The 11,609-nt window shown below is 51.5% G+C and overlaps 1 protein-coding gene across 1 annotated transcript; it reads left to right on the top strand.

Annotated features, from left to right (window-relative positions):
* The first annotated feature begins 823 nt into the window (after window positions 1-823).
* On the top strand, window positions 824-10,977 carry MB (myoglobin). The gene is made up of 3 exons (XM_059936854.1): window positions 824-1,001; window positions 6,626-6,848; window positions 10,291-10,977. The coding sequence occupies exons 1-3, from the start codon at window positions 907-909 to the stop codon at window positions 10,435-10,437; spliced, it is 465 nt and encodes a 154-aa protein (XP_059792837.1). The 5' UTR covers window positions 824-906; the 3' UTR covers window positions 10,438-10,977.
* Window positions 10,978-11,609: the final 632 nt, after the last annotated feature.

Genomic DNA, 11,609 nt, shown 5'->3' with positions numbered 1-11,609 from the left:
GACTAAACGAGTTACCAAATGTAATGTGCTTGGAATAGGGCCTGGCACCCAGCAAAGTCTCTGTGAGTATTGGCTGCTATGATACTAACGGAGGGGCCAGCATGGAAACAAAGAAATATGATGCAATGAGGTAAGCAGTGCAACAGGAACACATACAAATAAATGGAAAGGGCAAGAAGTTAATTGTACCTTGAGGGGTATATCCAGCAAAACTTTTCAGAGAGAAATATGTGAGCAAGACCATGACGCCAGGAGTTTTCTGGGTAGAGTGGGAAAATGCAGACTCCAAGAGGTTATGGATCTGCCTGGGTCCACCCAGCTATAAGCAGGAAACCATCTAGCCCCTTCCCACTGCCCTGATGGGTGAGGGCATTCTGGCAAAGTGGGCAGAAGGTGGACAAAGCAACTGCTAAGGGTCAGGACAGTCCCAGGGCCAGCCAGGGTGACTGCTGCCCTGGCTAACAAACATGACAGGTCCTCTTGGGATGGCTGACAGCAGGGGGAGTTGGGTTTCAGGCCATTGGCATCAGCCTTGGTCATGCTCTTTCTGTTGGCCTCTGAGAGCCCAGACGGTGATCCAACCTCCTCCCCACTCTTTCCACACACACAACTCCTCCCCCACCCCCAACCTGAGGCCTGAGTTGTCCTACCACCCCACAATGGCACCTGCCTCAAAATAGCTTCCATGTGAGGGCCAGAGAAATGAAAAGATTAGACCCCTGCATGAAAGGGGGGGGTGTGCAGGGAGGGGGAGAGAGAGAGTGAGCGAGCTGTCAAGTGATCTCTGTCAAGCATCCGGGAAGGTATAAAAACCCTTTAGGGCCAGGCAGCCTCAAACCCCAGCTGTCGGAGCCAGGACACCCGGTCAGCCCACACTCGCTCTTTTTCTCTTCTTCAGACTGTGCCATGGTGCTCAGCGACGCAGAATGGCAGTTGGTGCTGAACATCTGGGCGAAGGTGGAAGCTGATGTCGCAGGCCATGGGCAGGATATCCTCATCAGGTAAAAGGAAGAAATCCCATTTCCCCTATCACCTACTTCCTTCTCAAAGATCAAGAATGTTTGCCTGCAAGGTGGAACGGTTGCCCGGGGTTGACCAGCTGGCTGCGTTAGTTGACTTTGTTAAAGCCCTTATTTGGTTCTCCTTTGCTTTTATGTGTCAGAGATTGGAGTCAGGAAAGGAAAGGGGATCCATCTCACACCTATGCCAGCAGCTGGAATGAGCTTGACAATCAAATCCTGGATGCCTAGAGCCCACTAAGTGGTATCCTAGAATTATAGACAGAATTAACAAGAAAAATCTGAGAGATCTGTCTCACCTCACCTAATGGATGAGGACAAAAAGGACCTGAGAAGGGAAGGATGACCCCAGAGTCACAAGTCCATTAAAGTCTGTAAAATGTCAAGGCTAAGACATGGCTTTCAACATGAGATATGTAGTTCTAGAGCTGCCTCTGCCACCGAGCAGCTGTGTGACCTTTAAGAAGGTACACAACTTCTCTGAGCCTCAATTTCTTCTCCTATAAAATGGGTGGAAATCCTAATATATACGATATAGAGTGGAAATAAGAATTAAATAAGATGATGCAAGTAGGGGGCCCAGCATAATTCCTGGCATAGAGTGAGTCCCAGAAGATGTTAATAACTATTATAGATGAAGCTTAGACTTGGGCCCTTTAAAGAATTATAATTAGTAAACAGAAGACAGAGACCCATTAGTGACTTTTTTTTTTTTTTTAAAAACCTCAAAGGAACATTTTTAGTTGTTTTTTTTTTTTTTAATTATCTATTTATTTATTCACTTATGGCTGTGTTGGGTCTCCGTCTCTGTGCGAGGGCTTTCTCCAGTTGCGGCAAGCGGGTGCCACTCTTCATCGCGGTGCGCGGGCCTCTCACCATCGCGGCCTCTCCTGCTGCGGAGCACAGGCTCCAGACGCGCAGGCTCAGTAATTGTGGTTCACGGGCCTAGTCGCTCCGCGGCACGTGGGATCCTCCCAGACCCAGGCTCGAACCCGTGTCCCCTGCACCGGCAGGCAGATTCTCAACCACTAGCGCCACCAGGGAAGCCAGCCATTAGTGACTTTTGATGTTGAGTATGTCTTGAATTTGAGGGCTCAGAATAGTCTCCAAGCACATCTTGCCTTCTGTAGCAAGGGGTTCCTGAATAAACAAACAAAACCCCCCACAAAATTCTGAGTTTTTTAAGTAGAAAATGGCTTGTGGCTTGTACATAGAATCTCATGTCCCAGTTGCCTTCTTCCCCAAATGGTGATAAGCTCTCCCCTCCTCCTGGCCCTTTCTCATGCTCTGGGCAGCACAGGTCAAAAGCCTAATGGGATGTATGTACATCAATATTTCTGCACGTGGGAGAAGGTGGGCCCCAGTTACCACCAGTGAACAGACTGTCTTTCACACTTTAATTTACAGATGAATTTCTCCTTCTTTATGAGCCAAAGTAGGTTATCTTCTCCCACTTAGATGCCCTTTCAGCCTCCCTCGGGCTTCACCCATCTCCAGCTCCCAAATCTGGGGAGAATGCCCAGTCCTATAAGCCTTGTTATCTGGAGTTCGAGCCCTTAATAGTTCATGCCAGAAACACTTGAGAGAGGACAGTCAAGTTCTCTGTTAAATCTAACTGATTAGATTCTTGGGGTGTTCCTTTATGTCTTTCTCCTCTTGTGTCTCTGTCGGTTGGCTACTTGGGTTGCAACAGGTCCTGCCTGATTGGACAAAATGCTCCCCCAAAGTTGACATCAACTCCTCAGCCATCCATTTGCTGTGTGACCTTGGACAAGTCGCTAGTCCTCTCTGGGTCCCATTTCCCTATTTGCTGAGTGAAGGGATTGCCTGCCACTGTCTCTGAGATCCCTGCCTGCTCTCATGCCCTGGCATTCTCTGACTCCATGATCCTACCTTACTTTTGGAGAGGTGGCTGGGTAGCTGGGGTGGGAGACCAGTTTGCCAAGCAGGAGTCTTTCCCAGGTGATCTGGGGGCTGCCAGCCCTAAGTCAGTGACTTGGATGTCTTGAAGGAGACTTGGGGTATTGTGTCATGGGGAAACATCTCCTCCTTTCCCAGGGTGGATCAGAGAGAACTGCCTGGGGCCAGGTGCCAGGGACGAGACATGATGCTGGAGACTGCTGGCCCCTGGCAGACCCCAGAGAGCCCAACAGCCTGTCACGTCTTAGGCTGTAGGACATGCAGAAACCACGCCAACTGGTTCTGCCCTCTTAGTGTTTGGGATATGGAGACAAGGAGAAGGGGCTGCAAACTCCTAGGGCTGAAAATGCCCCTTTAAGACCTGACCTTTTGGTTCTGTTCCAGATGCTGAACCTGGGCTTTCTTACTCATCTTGAAAAGGTCATTTCTCCCACTCCTCTGATTATAAAAGAGGGCAAATTCTGTTCAGCTGAGTCTGTTAATAAAACACTGAGGGCTTCACTGCAAGTATGTGATCATTATGTTCTAGAACATAATAGCTGGAAGGTCAGTTGGAGAGTCTGGCTCCAGGAAAGGGGGGGCTCAGGAGGGAGGAGGCTGCTGAGAGGGCTTCAGGCCCCTGCCTTTCCTTCTTTTCCCCAAATTGTTTCTGCTTTATTTATTTTTGCATTTGAACAAAGGATTTTGAGGTCATGGAAAGTTTGAAAGCCACTGCTGGTGGCCAATACGTCTCATGTCGCCGGGAGGAAACACGGCCCAAGAGTCCGAGCCACCCAATGGAAGCTACAGACAGAACCAAAAATTCCCAATCCTAACGATGATGATGATGGTGGTGGGGACAATGATGATGGAGATGGTGATGATGATGATGATGATGATGATGGAGATGGTGATGATGATGATGATGACGATGATGATGGAGATGGTGATGATGATGATGATGATGATGATGGAGATGGTGATGATGATGATGATGACGATGATGTGGGAGACGGTGATGATGATGGAGGAGATGATGGTGATGGTGATAATGGTGCTAGAGGTGGTAAAGAGGACAGCAAATATTTATATATAGAGTACACAGTGATTGCTAGGCCCTGTGTTAAGTGTTTCACATATATTTACTCATTTAAGCCTCACAACAACCTTATGAGGTAGATATTATTATGATCACCACATCTAACAAAGAGGTTAAGTAACTTGCCCAAAGTCCCACAGCTGGAATTCAAATCCAGGCGACTTGGATCAGTACGCCTGCTCTCGACCCCTATGCTACATCATCCCACAGTCTTGACACACTAGAGATGCGTTCCCATCCTCATCTGGTTCTTCGGTTCTAGAGCAGAGGAGGATTTGTGCAGGCCTGGGAGAATCCTCTGTCTTCCGTGTGGGTGTCTGATTGGGCCTCAGCTCAGAGAACAGCTGGGAAATGGCCTCCTTTCCCTCTGACTTGCCAGCAGACCTGTGATAAACTAGGCAGGTTGACGATAGGATTGAGGATGAAAACACAAGGCAAGTGAGCACTTCTGAAACACTGGAGAAAAACCCTCCACCCGTTTCTACAGGGCGGGGGCCTTCCATCTGCTCCTTTTCCAGGTAATTGCTGTCACAAACATCCAGGTATGGCCTCCTGTGGCTGCCCTGGGGGCTCCCAGCTGCAGGACTCGGGGCCAAGAGAGGGAGGCGGCTGTGTGGTGCCAGGATGATCTGGTGGGCTCTCCTGAGCCCAATTTTTCTGCCCTGTTTAAAGCGAACCTGGCTCTCTCTCTGGCTGGCAGGTGCTGAGAGTGGAGGGTGAGGTGGCGGTCAAGCCTTAGAACTTGGAGGCTGAGAAATCAGCTAGACCAACCCTTTTGGTTTACAGATAGTTACGCCAAGACCCAGAGAAACCGAGTGACTTCTTCAACGTCACACAGCACATCAGAGGCAGAGCTGGGGCCAGAACTCAGCTTCCATAATTCTCAGTGCCGAAGTCTTTCTCCCAGACATCCAGGGAACTCCCCAAATGTTTGAGATCCCTGGCCGCCTTGGGTCCCAGGTCCTTGGCCCTCTTCTGCCCCAGACAGTCTTCCTCCAGTGTCCCGACCTCAGGACTTCGCCTGTGGGTTCTGGGTCTTGCATCTGTCAGGCAGGAGTTCAAGGATCATTGTCACCAGATAATAATAGTCAGGAGCTCAGGGACCCTTGTGTGAAAGGTGCCAGGGATGAACTGTCAGTGATGTACAAGGATTGGCCGGCGCCCCAGATGAGGTGGTGACATTGGACATGGCTGTGGACAGCCCTGAGTGTTCTGGGGAAGCGGGAGGGATACGCCCCCTGGGAAAGGGAGCGCTTCCCGTCCGTGCTACGTCGTGCATGCATGTGCGTGTGTGTGCACGCCCCTGTGAGTATGGGTGTGTGCCATGAGATACTTGTGCACACTGGAGTGTGTTCACAGTTAGGTTTAAGGGTGTCGCAAAGCCAGGAAGCTACAAAAGAGGAACCTTTAAAAGAACTGAAGCCATTAGACAGGAGAAGGGGGAGTCAGGGCAGACAGGGTCACTCCTGCAGAGGTTTCAGGGTGCGACACAAGGGAGAGAACGTGAGTTATGGAACCATTCATGTGGGTTTGTGTCTGGGCTCTGCCACTGACCAGACATGTGACCCTGGGCAAGTCACCTACCTCTGTGGTCTTCCGTTTGCCCATGAGTGAAATGGGGAAAATCACTCCCACCCAGGTGGCAGGTATGACTCCCTTTAACTAACCTCCACCTTTCCGCAGCAGGAAAAACTGAGGTCCAAGGCGACAGGTGGCTGCTCAGATCACTGTGGCCAGCTCACTGGGACCCTGGCAGGAGCTGGGACCTGGTCTTTAGCGGTGGCTCCCACCAGGGACCCTCACCATCGGTACTGTGAGGGGCCAGGGAGGTGCAGGGAGTCAGAGCAAAATAAGCAAGAGCTTTCTGAGGTTTCTGAGCTCAGACTGGAATGGCTCTCACAGGTAGTAGTGAGTCTCCTGGAGCCAGAAGTATTTAAGAAGCCAAAGGGCGATCCCCAGGCAGGAAGCTGCAGAGATGGTCCCCTGCATGGGCTACTTTTTGAGTCACTCAGATCTGATTTCAGTCTGGCTCTTCTGCACCCTGGCCGTGTGATGTTGAGCTAGGACTTCACACTTCTTAGCCTCTGTTCTCTCATCTGTAAAGTGGGAATAATATGTCCCTAAAGGGAAGCGCAGGTGCAGAGCCTAGCACGGACCTGGCACACAGCGGGTGCTCAACAAATCCAGGTCCTTTGGCCCCAGTGCTCCGCCTTTTCTCTGCTCCACTGTGATGCCATTTAGTCATCTATGCTCCCAACAGCTTAGAGGAAATGGGGGTGAAGCAAGGTGCAACGCAGAGATGTCTTTCTTTCCTGCCTTTCACTGTAACAATGAATAAGAAGAAGATGATGATAAAAATATTTAATAATAGCAAGCATTTATACACTTCTTGTGTGGCCCTCAGCATATACTATCTCATTTAATCCTCACGCTTCTATAAGGAGGGACTCGTTATCTCCATTCCTTGGATGAGGAGGCTGAGGCACAGAGAGGTGAAGTGAGTTGCCCAAGGTCACACAGCTGGGAGCTGGGAGAGCGTGGGCTTGAACTCGGGTCTGGCCACCTCCAGACCCCCTGCATCTGACTCCAGCCCTCCTTGTGCCCACAGGCTCTTTAAGGGTCATCCCGAGACCCTGGAGAAATTTGACAAGTTCAAGCACCTGAAGACAGAGGCTGAGATGAAGGCCTCAGAAGACCTGAAGAAGCATGGCAACACCGTGCTCACCGCCCTGGGGGGCATCCTCAAGAAGAAGGGGCATCATGAGGCGGAGCTGAAGCCCCTGGCCCAGTCGCATGCCACCAAGCACAAGATCCCCATCAAGTACCTGGAGGTGGGCGGCGGGACCGGGGGCGGCTGGGAGGATGGAAGGAGAGGCCTCAAGGGCATGAGATTTGGGTTCAAGTCCCAGCTCAGCCACTAACTTGCTGGGTGACCTATGTCGTTCCTCTTTGTTCCCCCGTTTCCTCATCTGTAAAGTGGGTTGCCACCCACTTTGCCTTCCTCCTGGGTCATTGAGAGTCAACATATTTCTCCCCCAAATTAGTATCTTGTTACCAAGGAGGAAGTGGGTATGGGATGCACAACTTGCATTCTCTCCACAGGTAGGTACCGTTATCACACCCACTCGACAGATGAGGAAACTGAGACACAGAAAGGTTAAGTAGCTTGTCCCTGGTCACAGAAGCAGCAAATGGCAGAACCAGGATTCAGACTAGGTCTCTATTCCTCCAGAACCCCGGCTCCTAATCCCTGTGACACTGGGAGTCGGAGACATACAGGTCTCGTTGGCAGGAGTTCAGCAACTGGGGCTCAATTCCGGGTGGGAATTATTAGTTCCTACATCTTTACAGATGAAGAGAGAAAGCCTCAGGTGTCAGAGGCATAAGCAATTGGTTTGAACCCCCTGTGATGGGCTGAGAAGTTGGGTGGGCTGGGGAGAGCCTGAGCTTTGAGTCCTATGTCTAGAACCAGTGGGAGGAGGGGATGTGGCAAGAGGGAGCACTAGGGATCTGGGGGATAAAGGATCCTGTGGATATCAACCCTGGGGATGGGAGCAGCAGGCAGGTTGGTGCAGCAGTAAAGGTAAGGATAATTATGATAGCTCCCAGTTAGGATGGGCCATAATAAGCTATTTGCCTGGGTCACTGCATGGAATTCTCACGATTTCCCCATGAACGTAGGAATTGCATTCAGTGTTTTCTTTCCCTCTCACATAAAAGAAGTTCAGAGGTAGGGAGCCCAGAGCTGGTATGGAAGCCCCATAGTCACCAGGGATGCAGGTTCTTTCTGTGTTGCCATCCTTGGCATGTGGTGTCCACCCTCAAAGTTGACTCGTGGTCCAAGATAGCTGCTGGAGCTCCAGCCGTCTGGTCCATATTCCAAACAGAGCAAGAGGAAGAGAGGAAGTCTCTCTTTTAAGGAGCCCTGGAAATCTCATCCAACAATGCTTTTTACATTTCATTGGCCAGAAGTTAGTTACAAGACCACATCTATCTGCATGGAAAGCTGGGAAATGTAGCCTATTACCACTCCAAATACAACTAGTGTTCTCTTACAAGGAAGAAGGAGAAAATGGACATTGGGCAGGCAGTTAGCATTCTCTTCCCCAGGTAGGTACTCTTCTCATCCCCATTTTACTGATTTGGAAACTGAAGGCTCAGAGAGGTTAAGTAGCTTGCCCCAGGTCACCCAGCTTATAAGCCAGGAGGTACAATCTGATCTATGGTACCCTGGAACCCAAGCTCTTAATCCCTTGTGGCACAGCATCTCCCATGAACAACCACCACCACCATCCTCTTCAGCCTCACCACCCTGCACCCCTACCTGCTCCCCCAAGTCACACACAAACCATCCTGCCTGCCCATCTCAACACCCCAGACATGAGGAGCGGGTCCTGCATCTGAGATTCTGCACGAGCAGTGGCCCCTGCCCTCCCCATCTTCTCTTGGCAAATCCCTGTTCATCCTCCAAGGCCCAGCTCAGACGCCACCGCCTCTGTCCTGGCCCATGAGGCAGTCAGCTGCTCCATCTGCCAGCGCTCAGCTGCGAAGGCATTTCTCCCCATCGCTGCCATGGCGCCTGCCCGGCTGTACTGTAATTTGTCTCTTTACCCAGCTGTCTCCTGGCTGGGACACGAGCTCCTCAAGGGCATACCCTGGCTCCTCCTCTATCTGAACCCCAGTGGCATGTGGAGGTGTTTACAACACAACTTGAATGATGGATCCCCTCTCTAGGGATGAGCAGACCGGCTCAGAGAGGGAAAATGATACAGCCAAGGTAGCACTACCAGCTAGCAGACTAGAGCCCAGGTCTGCTTAAAACAGGTTTAATTTACTGCATAATCCCTGCAAAAGAATTAAGACAGAGCCCCATGTCTGCTCTTTCCCTCACTATGGAACCTTCGTCTGTGCTCTTCATAAGAAATTTCTCCTTCTCACCTGTGAGTGAGGGGGCACAGAGGGCGCTGGGTGCTAAAAGCAACTATCTTTACTCAATCTTCCAGCTGCCCCAGCCCACAATTTTCTAAGTATTTGTGGCTCTGCCACTGACCCAGGAAAACTGAGTGGGGGGACCTAATGGGGTCACGAGCCCCTATTTTACAGGTGAGGTCACACATGGAGGTCAGGGAGCTGGGCCTGGAACTTGGGTCTCTAAGTTCTCCATGGGCAGGGCTTGCTGATGTCAGTCCCTCCCCCCACTTCGTTTTGTTGTGTTTATGACATTAAAAGGGAATTAAACACATGTCCAAATCAATGCCCAGCAGCAGGTGTTTGTGGAGCGCTCCCTGTTTCTGAGCCAAGCAGGGTTTACTAGATGTTGACATTTGTGCTTCTGAGGCCGCCCTCAGTATATGCTCCCCCCCACTCACCCAACCCCACCCTGCTTTTGGCCACTTGCACCCCCGGCGCCGGAGCAAATGGGCAAACCCAACCGCGGTGCCCTCTCTGTCTCTGTCCCTGGCTCTGGCTGTCATTTGTCCACGATCCCCTGGGTCCACTTGCTACGTGACCTCAGTGTGGGCCTCTGTAAAATGACACCCTTTGACCACAGGCCAGGGTAGTGATTGGCATCAAATCTTTCTAAACCGTTGAAAAAGCACAGTAGCTTCTTACAGACACAAGATCTTTCAGTCCCTAAAGCAGCCCCGTGCTGTAGAGATGCCTGTGTCCATTTTCCTGGTAATGACATTGTGGATGGTAAAGCAAACAGTGAAGGTGAGGCTGGTGTAAGATACAGTTGGTCCTGGGGCTGAGTTGTAGGCCTGATCCCTTTCCTCTTCCCTTCTCTCCTTCCCTCCCACCTATATACTTCTGAGCACCAGCTCTGTGCTTGGCACAGAAAATATGATGTTCTGACCCCCTGCCCAAACCCCAAAAAGGCTATTTAAAGCAATTTCCATCCTAAGCCATTAAACGCAAAAACTAAATACACACAAATGGAAATAGTTTCTTTCTAGATTTTCTGAGTGCCAAATCCTGGATAAAACCATGGAATAGGAGCATTTCCCTTCCTTTCCGAGGTTGGGTCCTCAAGCTGAGCACAACTGAGCTGTACCAAGATGGGCCTCCGTTTCCCCATCTGTACCTGTCTCACAGGGTTGTGGGATTAAAGGAGTTAATCCATGGAGGCCGCTCAGCCGCATGCCTGATGTATAGTAAGTGCTCAATAAACAACGACCCTGGAATAAAGAGAAGATGGGTTCGTGCTGATTCCCATCTGGCCCCTGGCTTGTCCTGCCCGTGACCAGTTCCCCTCTGCCCCTGTCCCTGCAGTTCATCTCGGACGCCATCATCCATGTTCTGCACAGCAGGCATCCTGGGGACTTTGGTGCCGACGCCCAGGCAGCCATGAACAAGGCCCTGGAACTGTTCCGGAAGGACATCGCCGCCAAGTACAAGGAGCTGGGCTTCCAGGGCTAAGCCCCACCCCCCATGCCCCTCTCCCCACCCACCTGGGCAGGGAGGGAGGGGACTTAATCTTGTGTAGCTGTAGGGTTTGCTTCTGAGTGCCTGCTTTGTTTGTGAGAGGCGGGTGGGAGATGCGGAGGCGCTGGGGGCAGGGAGGGGGATGAGGGTTTGTTCAAGTGGTTTCACGTGCCTGGGGACCGGGTTTCCTGTGGAAGGTCGTCAGCTTGGTAACCAGGAGAAGCTTGGCTCTCCTCACTGTGGCCGGCAGTTTGGGTCACACTCAATTCGCCTTTCACCTAAATTCCAACCCAATTCCTTCCAACCTCACCTTAAATCCCCAATCCAAACTGTCAACCTAAACTCCAGCCGTAATTCTCTGATCCATCACCTCACCCCGAGAAGAAAGCAGAATGCCCCCCTTGCACTGAGAAGGTCTGGGCTGGGCTGGACAGCCACACCCAGCCCCTGGGATGCGTGGTGTCTGGAACATAAGTGTACCTTCTCAGGTGATGGAGTGACTCACCTGGCTTAATAAAAGACTCGCATGCCATAGACTCTGCCTGGTGTTTTTCATCCCCTGGAGCAAGTGAAGGGGGGGTTCAGAGGGAGAAAAGGCCATGATGGGATTGTGTGTGCAGAGAGCCTTATGGGGAGGAGGAGGGGAGGGAGGGAGGAGGATGGGCAGGAGGCAGAGCCACCACTCAGTGGCAGGGTCAGTGCTGGGCACTGGGAGATGGAGGGCAGAGCCTCGTCTGGTGGGGGCAGCGAGCAGTCGATCTGTGCCAGGAGCCCGGGGCTGTGTGAGCCCAGAGCAGAAGATGCAGAATCAGGGGAAGATGGTCATTGTGGGTACCACAACTTAGGTAATAAACTCAAGGATACTGGTTAGTAAGTGGCAGAGCTGGGTTTAATGTGTGGCCTGGAAGCTGGCAGGGACTCCAGCTGGGGAGACAGCTAGGCGGCCAGCCGCTGGCAGGCGCTGACCTTCTGGCCACAGAGCAAGGACAGACGCATGGGGAATAACTTACCAACACAGGCCAAGAGACACAATCCCTGTCTACAAAGGCCAACCGCATAGGCAGAATGTGTAAATTTCGCTCCAGGGACCCAGAATAAAACCTTGGCATGTGACCGCAGCAGCCAGGAAGCAGGCTGGAGCAGAGGCTACAGACAAGGGTCTGGTG

The sequence above is a fragment of the Balaenoptera ricei genome, chromosome 10 (assembly GCF_028023285.1).
Source record: "Balaenoptera ricei isolate mBalRic1 chromosome 10, mBalRic1.hap2, whole genome shotgun sequence".
In the NCBI taxonomy this organism is placed as follows: Eukaryota; Metazoa; Chordata; class Mammalia; order Artiodactyla; family Balaenopteridae; genus Balaenoptera; species Balaenoptera ricei.
This window is presented reverse-complemented; position numbering and strand designations above follow the sequence as displayed.

Excerpts from the sequence above, each read along its gene's own strand:
- MB (XM_059936854.1), top strand. The coding sequence starts at position 907 with ATGGTGCTCAGCGACGCAGAATGGCAGTTGGTGCTGAACATCTGGGCG. Across the intron at positions 1,002-6,625 it reads GGGCAGGATATCCTCATCAG|GCTCTTTAAGGGTCATCCCG; the intron begins GTAAAAGGAAGA and ends TTGTGCCCACAG. Across the intron at positions 6,849-10,290 it reads TCCCCATCAAGTACCTGGAG|TTCATCTCGGACGCCATCAT; the intron begins GTGGGCGGCGGG and ends CTGTCCCTGCAG.